Source organism: Salvelinus alpinus, chromosome 11, assembly GCF_045679555.1.
Source record: "Salvelinus alpinus chromosome 11, SLU_Salpinus.1, whole genome shotgun sequence".
NCBI classification, from domain to species: Eukaryota; Metazoa; Chordata; class Actinopteri; order Salmoniformes; family Salmonidae; genus Salvelinus; species Salvelinus alpinus.
The window spans coordinates 65,017,173-65,029,416 of NC_092096.1; the positions used below are offsets into that span (position 1 = coordinate 65,017,173).

The following is a 12,244-nucleotide window of genomic DNA, read 5'->3' on the forward strand; positions in this document are numbered from 1 at the left end:
TTTGTTGGCATGCATCTAAAACATTTTGTTCGAGTTTGCCCCTCCAAGATGTACATGCTAAAATCACCACTGCAAATGTCACTCCTTGCAGGTCTGAAAATCCAGAGAAGTAAAACATGTTGCTTTCCACTAGAAGTTATGGGGAAACAAATCAATTCTATTCGACAAGACAGTTGAAATGGATCCCATTATTTGCATTGACACTGTCACTCACAACCCAATAGGTTGACGCAGATGTTTTATCGTAGCCCACTGCCCAACTCCCATTTACATATGTGGACTTTGGGAGAGAGAGTCAAACAGGGATGTTGAAATGACAGAACGCAGAGGCAGTGTCAAAATGCTGCATGAATTGAGCTTTCAGTTCTGCGGTGTTGAGCAGTTGACAGTGGAGAGCGAACACACGGAACAGCCCCCCGAGCTGGCAGTGCGTGCTGGCATGTCAGGGTGGTTCTTCAAAAGCAGAATCGCCGTTGCTGAGAGAGGAGGACCATTCGGATGGAAAGAAACTGAGCTCCAAAAACCAACCTGTCGAGCGATGTCCCACGTCCCAGACGAAACAATGAGGTTCGTGATTGCTTTTTGGACTGTTTGCAGAGCATGACAGGGACGTAAATCCAATGACTTTGGTAAGAACCACGTTTCAAACGAGGAATAAAACATTACGACGGAAAGATGTGTTTTACATTCCACAAGTTTAGATGAACGTTTAGGTGACTTCAAAGAGACTAATTGCAGAATTTGAAGTGACTGGACTGGTATATCGTCGGCTTCCGAACATAAACGCTATCATTTGTCTAGAGTAGGAGAATAGTCTATTGAGAACAATGCGAACCCACTTCTGTTATTCCGGAACATGTGCAGCGCGCCACTGCACTCACGCTGTGTCCATTATGACAACCAGCAACTTTGTTGCAATGTGCAATGTAGCAAACAATTATGCTTTTATTTTTTATTTTTTCGAGAGAGTGATACAATAATACGAATGTTTTGGTTTTGATGCAGCGTAAACCGAGGGGGTGAAAATGTTTCTCTTCAGTGTCCTGGCAAGTTTATTTGCGTTTACTTCACCAACATGTGGCTATCAGATGTCATGGGAAAATCGAAATGGCAATTTGCAAAACCGAGTGAATGAACTTGACAGTCCAACTACTCAACCTCACATCATTTTCATCCTGGTTGATGACCAAGGCTTCCGGGATGTGGGTTACCATGGGTCCGAGATCAGAACCCCAACTCTGGACAGGCTGGCAGCGCAGGGAGTGAAACTGGAGAATTACTATGTGCAGCCTCTCTGTAGCCCCTCCAGGAGTCAATTAACTTTTACAGCCTCAGAAACCCGGATCCGGGAGCACCCCCCACCCCCCACACACTGATTAGCATAGATAGCATAGCTTCAGAAGTAGATAGTAGCATCTAAATATCATTAAATCACAAGTCCAAGACACCAGATGAAAGATACAGATCTTGTGAATAAAGCCACCATTTCAGATTTTTAAAATGTTTTACAGGGAAGACAAAATATGTAAATCTATTAGCTAAACACGTTAGCAAAATACACCACTATTCTAACTCCATCAGTTTCTTACTCCTTCAGGTGCTATCACCAATTCGGCTCAACTAAGATATTGATAGCCAATAACCTATAAAAAAAACCATCAGATGACAGTCTGATAACATATTCATGGTATAGGATAGTTTTTGTTAGAAAAAAGTGCATATTTCAGGTAGAAATCACAGTTTACAATTGCACCGACCATCACAAATCCACTAGAATTACTAGATAGAGCAACGTGTATGACCAATTTACTCATCATAAAACATTTCATAAAAATAGACAAAGCATAGCAATGGAAAGACCCAGTTCTTGTGATTTCAGACCATATTTCAGATTTTCTAAGCGTTTTTCAGCGAAAACACAATAAATCGATAAGTTAGCATACTACATGTTCCAACGTTACCAGAGCATCGATTCCAGCCAAAGAGCGCTATAACGCAACCACCGCCAAAAGATATTAATTTTTTCACTAACCTTCTCAGAATTCTTCCGATGACACTCCTGTAACATCATTTTACAACATACATATACAGTTTGTTCGAAAAGGTGCATATTTAGCCATACAAAACCGTGGTTACACAATGAAAATACTGACTGGCAGGTACGTTTATCCTACTGTCTAGTGGCCATTCAGTTGTGGTCAATGCACAATGCAAGTGTTATAAATGTGTTATAAAAGTGTTAAAAATGTGTTATAAAAGTGTTATAAATGTGTTAAAGTCAAGAGGTGAGTAACATCACGTGCATGTTGATTTTGTCCATCCACACCAACACCATCATGACAGGTTACAATATCAAAACCAACATTGAACCAACTACATTAATTTGATGGCAGGTCGAAACACACTTGAAACATTCATGGACATTTAGCTAGTTAGCTGTTGCTAACTAGTTTGTCCTAGGAGATGAACAGTGCATTGTTATTTTACTTGACATGCATATGGGCCTCTTTTTAGCTGGTTCTTTGTCTAATTTTTACCAGGAGTCATAAGAAATAGTGTGTTTCTCTACTTCCATGATTAATCAACATATAAAAAGGGAAACCTAGTTCGTTTTTAGATAGTGGTCTTTAATCTTTCCCGAGTGGCGCAGAGGTCTAAGGCTAGTGTGCTAGAGGTGTCACTAAATACCCTGGTTCGATTCCAGGCTGTATCACAACCGGCCGTGATTGGGAGTCCCGTAGGGCGGCGCACAATTGGCCCAGCGTTGTCCAGGTTAGGGTTTGGCCGGCGTAGGCCGTCATTGTAAATAAGAATTTGTTCTTATCTGACTTGCCGAGTTAAATAAAGGTTAAATAAATAAATAAATAATAATCTTTCAAGCATCAATGAGGGCTTGTATCTTCCTGAAGTTCTATTTTAGCGCTTAGCTATGCAGGCTCTCGGTCATGCGCATGAGCGGTGTGGATGAAATGATTGAATAAAATGTATGTGTGGGTAAAATGATTGAATAACATGTATGTGTGGGTAAAATGATTTAATAAAATTTAAGTGTGGGTAAAATGATTGAATAACATGTATGTGTGGGTAAAATGATTGAATAACATGTATGTGTGGGTAAAATGATTGAATAACATGTATGTGTGGGTAAAATGATTGAATAACATGTATGTGTGGGTAAAATGATTGAATAACATGTATGTGTGGGTAAAATGATTGAATAACATGTATGTGTGGGTAAAATGATTGAATAACATGTATGTGTGGGTAAAATGATTGAATAACATGTATGTGTGGGTAAAATGATTGAATAACATGTATGTGTGGGTAAAATGATTGAATAACATGTATGTGTGGGTAAAATGATTGAATAACATGTATGTGTGGGTAAAATGATTGAATAACATGTACAGTGGGGAGAACAAGTATTTGATACACTGCCGATTTTGCAGGTTTTCCTACTTACAAAGCATGTAGAGGTCTGTAATTTTTATCATAGGTACACTTCAACTATGAGAGACGGAATCTAAAACAAAAATCCAGAAAATCACATTGTATGATTTTTAAGTAATTAATTTGCATTTTATTGCATGACATAAGTATTTGATACATCAGAAAAGCAGAACTTAATATTTGGTACAGAAACCTTTGTTTGCAATTACAGAGATCATACGTTTCCTGTAGTTCTTGACTAGGTTTGCACACACTGCAGCAGGGATTTTGGCCCACTCCTCCCTACAGATCTTCTCCAGATCCTTCAGGTTTTGGGGCTGTCGCTGGGCAATACGGACTTTCAGCTCCCTCCAAAGATTTTCTATTGGGTTCAGGTCTGGAGACTGGCTAGGCCACTCCAGGACCTTGAGATGCTTCTTACGGAGCCACTCCTTAGTTGCCATGGCTGTGTGCTTCGTGTCGTTGTCATGCTGGAAGACCCAGCCACGACCCATCTTCAATGCTCTTACTGAGGGAAGGAGGTTGTTGGCCAAGATCTCGCGATACATGGCCCCATCCATCCTCCCCTCAATACGGTGCAGTCGTCCTGTCCCCTTTGCAGAAAAGCATCCCCAAAGAATGATGTTTCCACCTCCATGCTTCACGGTTGGGATGGTGTTCTTGGGGTTGTACTCATACTTCTTCTTCCTCCAAACACGGCGAGTGGAGTTAGACCAAAAAGCTCTATTTTTGTCTCATCAGACCACATGACCTTCTCCCATTCCTCCTCTGGATCATCCAGATGGTCATTGGCAAACTTCAGACAGGCCTGGACATGCACTGGCTTAAGCAGGGGGACCTTGCGTGCGCTGCAGGATTTTAATCCATGACGGCGTAGTGTGTTACTAATGGTTTTCTTTGAGACTGTGGTCCCAGCTCTCTTCAGGTCATTGACCAGGTCCTGCCGTGTAGTTCTGGGCTGATCCCTCACCTTCCTCATGATCATTGATGCCCCACGAGGTGAAATCTTGCATGGAGCCCCAGACCGAGGGTGATTGACCGTCATCTTGAACTTCTTCCATTTTCTAATAATTGCGCCAACAGTTGTTTCCTTCTCACCAAGCTGCTTGCCTATTGTCCTGTAGCCCATCCCAGCCTTGTGCAGGTCTACAATTTTATCCCTGATGTCCTTACACAGCTCTCTGGTCTTGGCCATTGTGGAGAGGTTGGAATCTGTTTGATTGTGTGTGGACAGGTGTCTTTTATACAGGTAACGAGTTCAAACAGGTGCAGTTAATACAGGTAATGAGTGGAGAACAGGAGGGCTTCTTAAAGAAAAACTAACAGGTCTGTGAGAGCCGGAATTCTTACTGGTTGGTAGGTGATCAAATACTTATGTCATGCAATAAAATGCAAATTAATTATTTAAAAATCATACAATGTGATTTTCTGGATTTTTGTTTTAGATTCCGTCTCTCACAGTTGAAGTGTACCTATGATAAAAATTACAGACCTCTACATGCTTTGTAAGTAGGAAAACCTGCAAAATCGGCAGTGTATCAAATACTTGTTCTCCCCACTGTATGTGTGGGTAAAATGATTGAATAACATGTATGTGTGGGTAAAATGATTGAATAACATGTATGTGTGGGTAAAATGATTGAATAACATGTATGTGGACGCAACGTGGCTGGTGAGGTTTAATCCATCGTCATCCCAGGCCGTGTCTGGTTATTGTGTCCTCTCATTCAAACCTATTAACTCATTTCCACAAATTCTACCTTAATACAGGCGAGGTGGTCGAACGGTCAACATGTAGTAGTGTATCGAAGGCGTAATTATTTTAGACTTGATTACTAGAGAGTTAAAATCCCTTGGAGCATTATAACTGTTTTGCACTGGAGTTTAATAGAAGGGCCCTGAGAAATGCAATGTGACTTGAAAGTCTATGCAGACCGACTGCAGAGTCACTGTATGTTTTCAAGACACTGAAATGCAAAAGCGCACCGTATAAAAATGCTGGAAGCGCAACAAGATTGCAGCAAATTAAATTACAAAACACATAATTGGATGCCGGAGAACAAAGGTGCACATCAGCACAGTAACAACTTAACTGTTTGCAAGTGGAGCCACTCTTGGCTTTCTCTATAGCAACCACCTTGTGTTTTGGGTCCACGGAAGGCAACGCTACAGATATATTAAAGAGCAGGGGTGAATACATTAGGGTAGCCTGATTGCGGTTTCACTTTGTAGTGTAGCTTTTATACCCCCCTTTATTTATCCTACAATGTTTCACATCAGCATTTGTTTCACACACACACACACACAGACACACACACACACACACACACACACACACAGACACACACACACACACACACACACACACACACACACACACACACACACACACACACACACACACACACACACACACACAGGACTGTCCCTATAGAGATGCCTGCCTACACCAGCATCTGTTTTGCTCCTTAGGAAACGGGAAGGTTGCTAGGCACCTCTTCTGGCTAGCGTCCGGGAAAATAAGGAGAAAAGTGTCTCCCCTTTTGCCCACTCCACTCACCCCTCTTGTACAGTAAAAAGGGCTGATACTGTGGTAGTATCATCCATATGGAAATGAAGGTGTATATTCCATTATGTTACCAGGTTACTTCTGGGAGGATGATTGCAAGAGAGTGGTGGTGGGGGGGTTGTATCTATGATTCAAAACAGAAGGAGATTATGGGCCCTTTAGAAGTGGTGTGTGTGTGTGTGTGTGTGTATGTGTGTGTGTGTGTGTGTGTGTGTGTGTGTGTGTGTGTCACTAATGTGGTCAGAAATGTGTGGACAGCTATGGTAATGCAGTGTGCTATATGTTGTAGGGACCAGACTGTGTTGATTTACCCTCCATGCCTTGCGGTGGGACTTCAGCAGATTGTCTGGCCAATGATCCGTTCAAATGGGGGGGTTCAAATGTCAAGTTGTTCATGCTTTTCCCCGTTTGCGGACTACAATAAAGTAACTTGAATATAGTGCTGAACGTATGGTTGTTGTGATCGTTAAACGTTTGCTCGACACTTAACCTCTGTATTGTACTGTACTCTACTGTACTGTATTGTACTGTATTGGACTGTACTGTATTGGACTGTATTGTACTGTACTCTATTGTACTGTACTCTACTGTACTCTATTGTACTGTACTCTACTGTACTGTATTGGACTGTACTGTACTGTATTGGACTGTATTGTACTGTACTCTGCTGTACTCTATTGTACTGTACTCTACTGTACTGTATTGTAGTGTACTCTACTGTACTGTATTGTACTCTACTGTACTGCACTGTACTCTACTGTACTGTATTATACTGTACTGTACTCTACTGTACTGTATTGTACTGTACTCTACTGTACTGTATTGTACTGTACTGTACTGTATTGGACTGTACTGTACTGTACTGTACTGTATTGGACTGTACTGTATTGTACTGTGCTGTACTCTACTGTACTATACTGTATTGTACTGTACTCTACTGTACTGTATTGTATTGGACTGTACTGTATTGTACTGTACTCTACTGTACTGTATTGTACTCTGCTGTACTGTATTGTACTGTACTCTACTGTACTGTATTGGACTGTACTCTACTGTACTGTACTCTACTGTACTGTACTGTACTGTACTGGACTGTACTGTATTGCACTGTACTCTACTGTACTGTATTGTACTCTACTGTACTGCACTCTACTGTATTGTACTGTACTGTACTGTACTCTACTGTACTGTACTGTACTCTACTGTATTGTACTGTACTCTACTGTACTGTATTGTACTATACTGTATTGGACTGTACTCAACTGTACTGTATTGGACTGTACTGTACTGTACTGTTCTGTATTGTACTGTATTGTACTGTACTGTACTGTATTGTACTGTACTCTACTGTACTATACTGTATTGTACTGTACTCTACTGTACTGTATTGTACTGTACTGTATTGTACTGTATTGTATTGTACTGTACTCTACTGTACTGTGATGTACTGTACTCTACTGTATTGTACTGTACTCTACTGTACTATACTGTATTGTACAGTACAATACAGTACAGTACTCTACTGTACTGTACTGTACTGTACTGTACTGTACTGTATTGTACTGTTCTGTATTGTACTGTACTCTACTGTACTGTACTCTACTGTACTGTATTGTACTGTACTCTACTGTACTGTACTGTACTGTATTGTACTGTACTGTACTGTACTGTACTGTACTGTACTGTATTGTACTGTACTGTATTGGACTGTATTGTACTGTATTGTACTGTACTGTACTGTATTGAACTGTATTGGACTGTATTCCGATAGTTGCAGTAATTCCGTTACAGATTGTTTTGCTCCCCCATTGTAAACCACCCTTATACACCAGAGAGCCATAGATTTGAAATGTGTTTTTCTCAACTGTCACTATATGTACAGGTTGTCTTGCCTCATAAATATTCAACTCTTGCTAGGGTACTGAATATGACTGACAGGTCAAAGTAAACATCCAGATATCCCAGGGCACGTTGACATGTACGGTAATGAAGTTCAAGTAGAGCGAATATCAGCCATTTCTTCATTCTTATTCCCCATGTCACTGCCACTGACTGGCCATTACAGGGAAGAGGTTAGCGCTTTATTCTGGTGAGAAAGAAATAGATTACCGTGTGTTTCATCTACTGTGTTTGCATAGTAGGAGCTGGCGTTGAGGCCTTTCAGTGGAAAGACCAGCTGAAGAAACATCCTTGCATGAAGCCCGATAAAGCATATTTCTGGACTGTGAAGCACTCTCTATTGAATATGCGTTTTAGTTCAGGAGTAGGTCTGCACAATCATCCCAAAATCTCTCTCAACCCTCTTGTTCAACCCCGATGCTCTCCCTCCCCCTACGACCATGCCCACACACTATCATTGCGGTCGCAGATCCTAAAAAAGAGAAGCTATCATTGTGACGGTGACAATGTTCTATGGTTAGCAAGGGTTTTTCTCAGAATCAACTGGTTCAGTAGAGTTAGAGATGGTCAGATCGGATGTGTTCTGTCCCACTCAACCTGGACACCAGAAAGAAGCCCAGCTTGATCCTTCACACAGACACAGGTGTCCACTGTCTCCTGCCCTCTGGGCCTTCTTTATCAGACATCAGTGACCTGCTGGCAGCATGCAAGACTGCCCCTGCTCCTTTTAAAAAACGTATTTCAGTCTTCACCTCCGTCAACCTCATCAGGTTATCTAGACTGAGATAACGTTATGGAGACAGTCATGGAGAAGAGTAGGAGACAGACAAGTGAAACCTCATTGTGCTGCTGAGGTAAAGCACTTAAAACGTCCCCCATGACAGGAGCTGCAGAACAGATTGGTATGGTACCTGACCCCTCGGCAGCAGCTCCGAACGCGAGCGCCACAACCTATTAGACGATTGGAGGCTGTAGTGGAGCGTTTTCCTCCAAGTTCAACGACTAATTTGACTCTTCAAACCCTGTGAACTCTCGCTGTACTCAGTTATTCACTGGTCTCCCGGAGAGTCCAACGAGTTATGCCAAGGAAAAGGCAGAGGTTGCATTAGCCTGGCAGTGGGTCTGGTGTTCTTTTAAAGTTGAAGAATGTGGACTATGTCTGCGGAATGCGAGAGACATGGCAAGACAATGGATGATGCTGAAGATCAGTTTCTCTGAAATACCTTCTCAGCGAAACAAGGCGGCTGGGACAAAGGAACTTTGTAAACACTTCTGTCAGTGTCAAAGATTGAGTATTTAACAGCTTGAGAGACGACAAGAAACGTGTCCAGACAGAGCAGACGTGTGGCCTCCGTCGCAGGTTTTTAGAGCACGGATGTGGAATAAGGCATTCAGAAAACACACCTCATTTTCTTTGTCAAAACTTTGGAAACTTCACACAGATGTAGGATTTTAACTTGATCACCCTGTTGCTGTTGAACTTCCAGAGTGGCACTGCGTCTCAGTGCAAGAGGCGTCACTGCAGTCCCTGGTTCGAATCCAGGCTGTATCACATCCAGACGTGATTGGGAGTCCCATAGGGCAGCGCACAATTGGCCCAGCATCGTCTGGGGTACGCCGTCATTGTAAATAAGTAATGTTAAACTTGTAGTGTGAGGTTTTAAAAGGCTTCTGAAGTTTGTAATTTCCACTTTGAAATTTCAGACTTTATTTTTACCTTACGAAAAATGGTCAATCCCAACAAAAATTTCAATTAATTATAATCCACATAATAATTCACATTTCCTGTTGCTGCAGGATTATGTTCCTGCTGTAGCAAACTGGTTCAAATTAAGATCCTACATCTGTATAACTCCACATGGACATCCTCAGACACACTCCTTTAATATCGATTTATACGTGGCCAGCCTAATAAAAACGATTGTAAAGGGAGCCAGAAGACCTTTCCTCCTCCATCTCCTGAAACATATACCCCCCCCCCCCCCTCTTTCTCTCTCTCACTCCCTTCCCCCTCTCTCTCTTTCACTCCCTGCTTCCCACGGGGGACGACTCAGCGGTCACTCTTGACAACCTGCCAAGCAGGAGGAATCAACGTAAAGCTAAATTAAATGTTCCTATCAAAGGCCCACATCTCTGATGAACCGCTGTCAGTCAACAAACAAATAATTAGGAATGCACCCCAGGTGCCTTCTGGGTCGCGTGGAGGAGATTGCCAACGTAGATAGCAACCAACTTTTAAGGGCAGCTTTGTAAGACCAAACACTGTGTTCTCTTACAGTGTCAAGGCGCTGTAAGTTGTAACTATCAAACCGCAGGCAGTGTCGTAGTTTATTTGCACAGAGTTACTTTTATCCCTTTTACCTCTCACCCCAGTCAAGTGTCATCTTCCACTTCTCCAGACCCTATGCTGACTCTGTCCACAGTCTCCCAGCTTCTCTCACTCACCCACCTCCTGTCCCTGACTCTGTCCACAGTCTCCCAGCTTCTCTCACTCACCCACCTCCTGTCCCTGACTCTGTCCACAGTCTCCCTGCTTCTCTCACTCACCCACCTCCTGTCCCTGACTCTGTCCACAGTCTCCCTGCTTCTCTCACTCACCCACCTCCTGTCCCTGACTCTGTCCACAGTCTCCCAGCTTCTCTCACTCACCCACCTCCTGTCCCTGACTCTTTCCACAGTCTCCCTGCTTCTCTCACTCACCCACCTCCTGTCCCTGACTCTGTCCACAGTCTCCCAGCTTCTCTCACTCACCCACCTCCTGTCCCTGACTCTTTCCACAGTCTCCCTGCTTCTCTCACTCACCCACCTCCTGTCCCTGACTCTGTCCACAGTCTCCCAGCTTCTCTCACTCACCCACCTCCTGTCCCTGACTCTGTCCACAGTCTCCCAGCTTCTCTCACTCACCCACCTCCTGTCCCTGACTCTGTCCACAGTCTCCCAGCTTCTCTCACTCACCCACCTCCTGTCCCTGACTCTGTCCACAGTCTCCCAGCTTCTCTCACTCACCCACCTCCTGTCCCTGACTCTGTCCACAGTCTCCCAGCTTCTCTCACTCACCCACCTCCTGTCCCTGACTCTGTCCACAGTCTCCCAGCTTCTCTCACTCACCCACCTCCTGTCCCTGACTCTGTCCACAGTCTCCCTGCTTCTCTCACTCACCCACCTCCTGTCCCTGACTCTGTCCACAGTCTCCCTGCTTCTCTCACTCACCCACCTCCTGTCCCTGACTCTGTCCACAGTCTCCCAGCTTCTCTCACTCACCCACCTCCTGTCCCTGACTCTGTCCACAGTCTCCCTGCTTCTCTCACTCACCCACCTCCTGTCCCTGACTCTGTCCACAGTCTCCCTGCTTCTCTCACTCACCCACCTCCTGTCCCTGACTCTGTCCACAGTCTCCCAGCTTCTCTCACTCACCCACCTCCTGTCCCTGACTCTGTCCACAGTCTCCCAGCTTCTCTCACTCACCCACCTCCTGTCCCTGACTCTGTCCACAGTCTCCCAGCTTCTCTCACTCACCCACCTCCTGTCCCTGACTCTTTCCACAGTCTCCCTGCTTCTCTCACTCACCCACCTCCTGTCCCTGACTCTGTCCACAGTCTCCCTGCTTCTCTCACTCACCCAACACCTGTCCCTGACTCTTTCCACAGTCTCCCTGCTTCTCTCACTCACCCACCTCCTGTCCCTGACTCTGTCCACAGTCTCCCTGCTTCTCTCACTCACCCACCTCCTGTCCCTGACTCTTTCCACAGTCTCCCTGCTTCTCTCACTCACCCACCTCCTGTCCCTGACTCTGTCCACAGTCTCCCTGCTTCTCTCACTCACCCACCTCCTGTCCCTGACTCTGTCCACAGTCTCCCTGCTTCTCTCACTCACCCACCTCCTGTCCCTGACTCTGTCCACAGTCTCCCTGCTTCTCTCACTCACCCACCTCCTGCCCCTGACTCTGTCCACAGTCTCCCTGCTTCTCTCACTCACCCACCTCCTGCCCCTGACTCTATCCACAGTCTCCCTGCTTCTCTCACTCACCCACCTCCTGTCCCTGACTCTTTCCACAGTCTCCCTGCTTCTCTCACTCACCCACCTCCTGTCCCTGACTCTGTCCACAGTCTCCCTGCTTCTCTCACTCACCCACCTCCTGTCCCTGACTCTGTCCACAGTCTCCCTGCTTCTCTCACTCACCCACCTCCTGTCCCTGACTCTGTCCACAGTCTCCCTGCTTCTCTCACTCACCCATCTCCTGTCCCTGACGCTGTCCACAGTCTCCCTGCTTCTCTCACTCACCCACCTCCTGTCCCTGACTCTGTCCACAGTCTCCCTGCTTCTCTC

General features: G+C 44.6%; 1 protein-coding gene across 1 annotated transcript in view; it reads left to right on the forward strand.

The window, feature by feature from the left end:
• Positions 1-249: 249 nt before the first annotated feature.
• Positions 250-12,244, forward strand: part of LOC139534672 (arylsulfatase J-like) — a 32,952-nt gene continuing 20,957 nt past the window's right edge. The window contains exon 1 of the mRNA XM_071333994.1: positions 250-567. Coding sequence (XP_071190095.1) covers positions 314-567 — 254 coding nt within the window. The 5' untranslated portion in view covers positions 250-313. The remainder of the gene's footprint in view (positions 568-12,244) is intronic.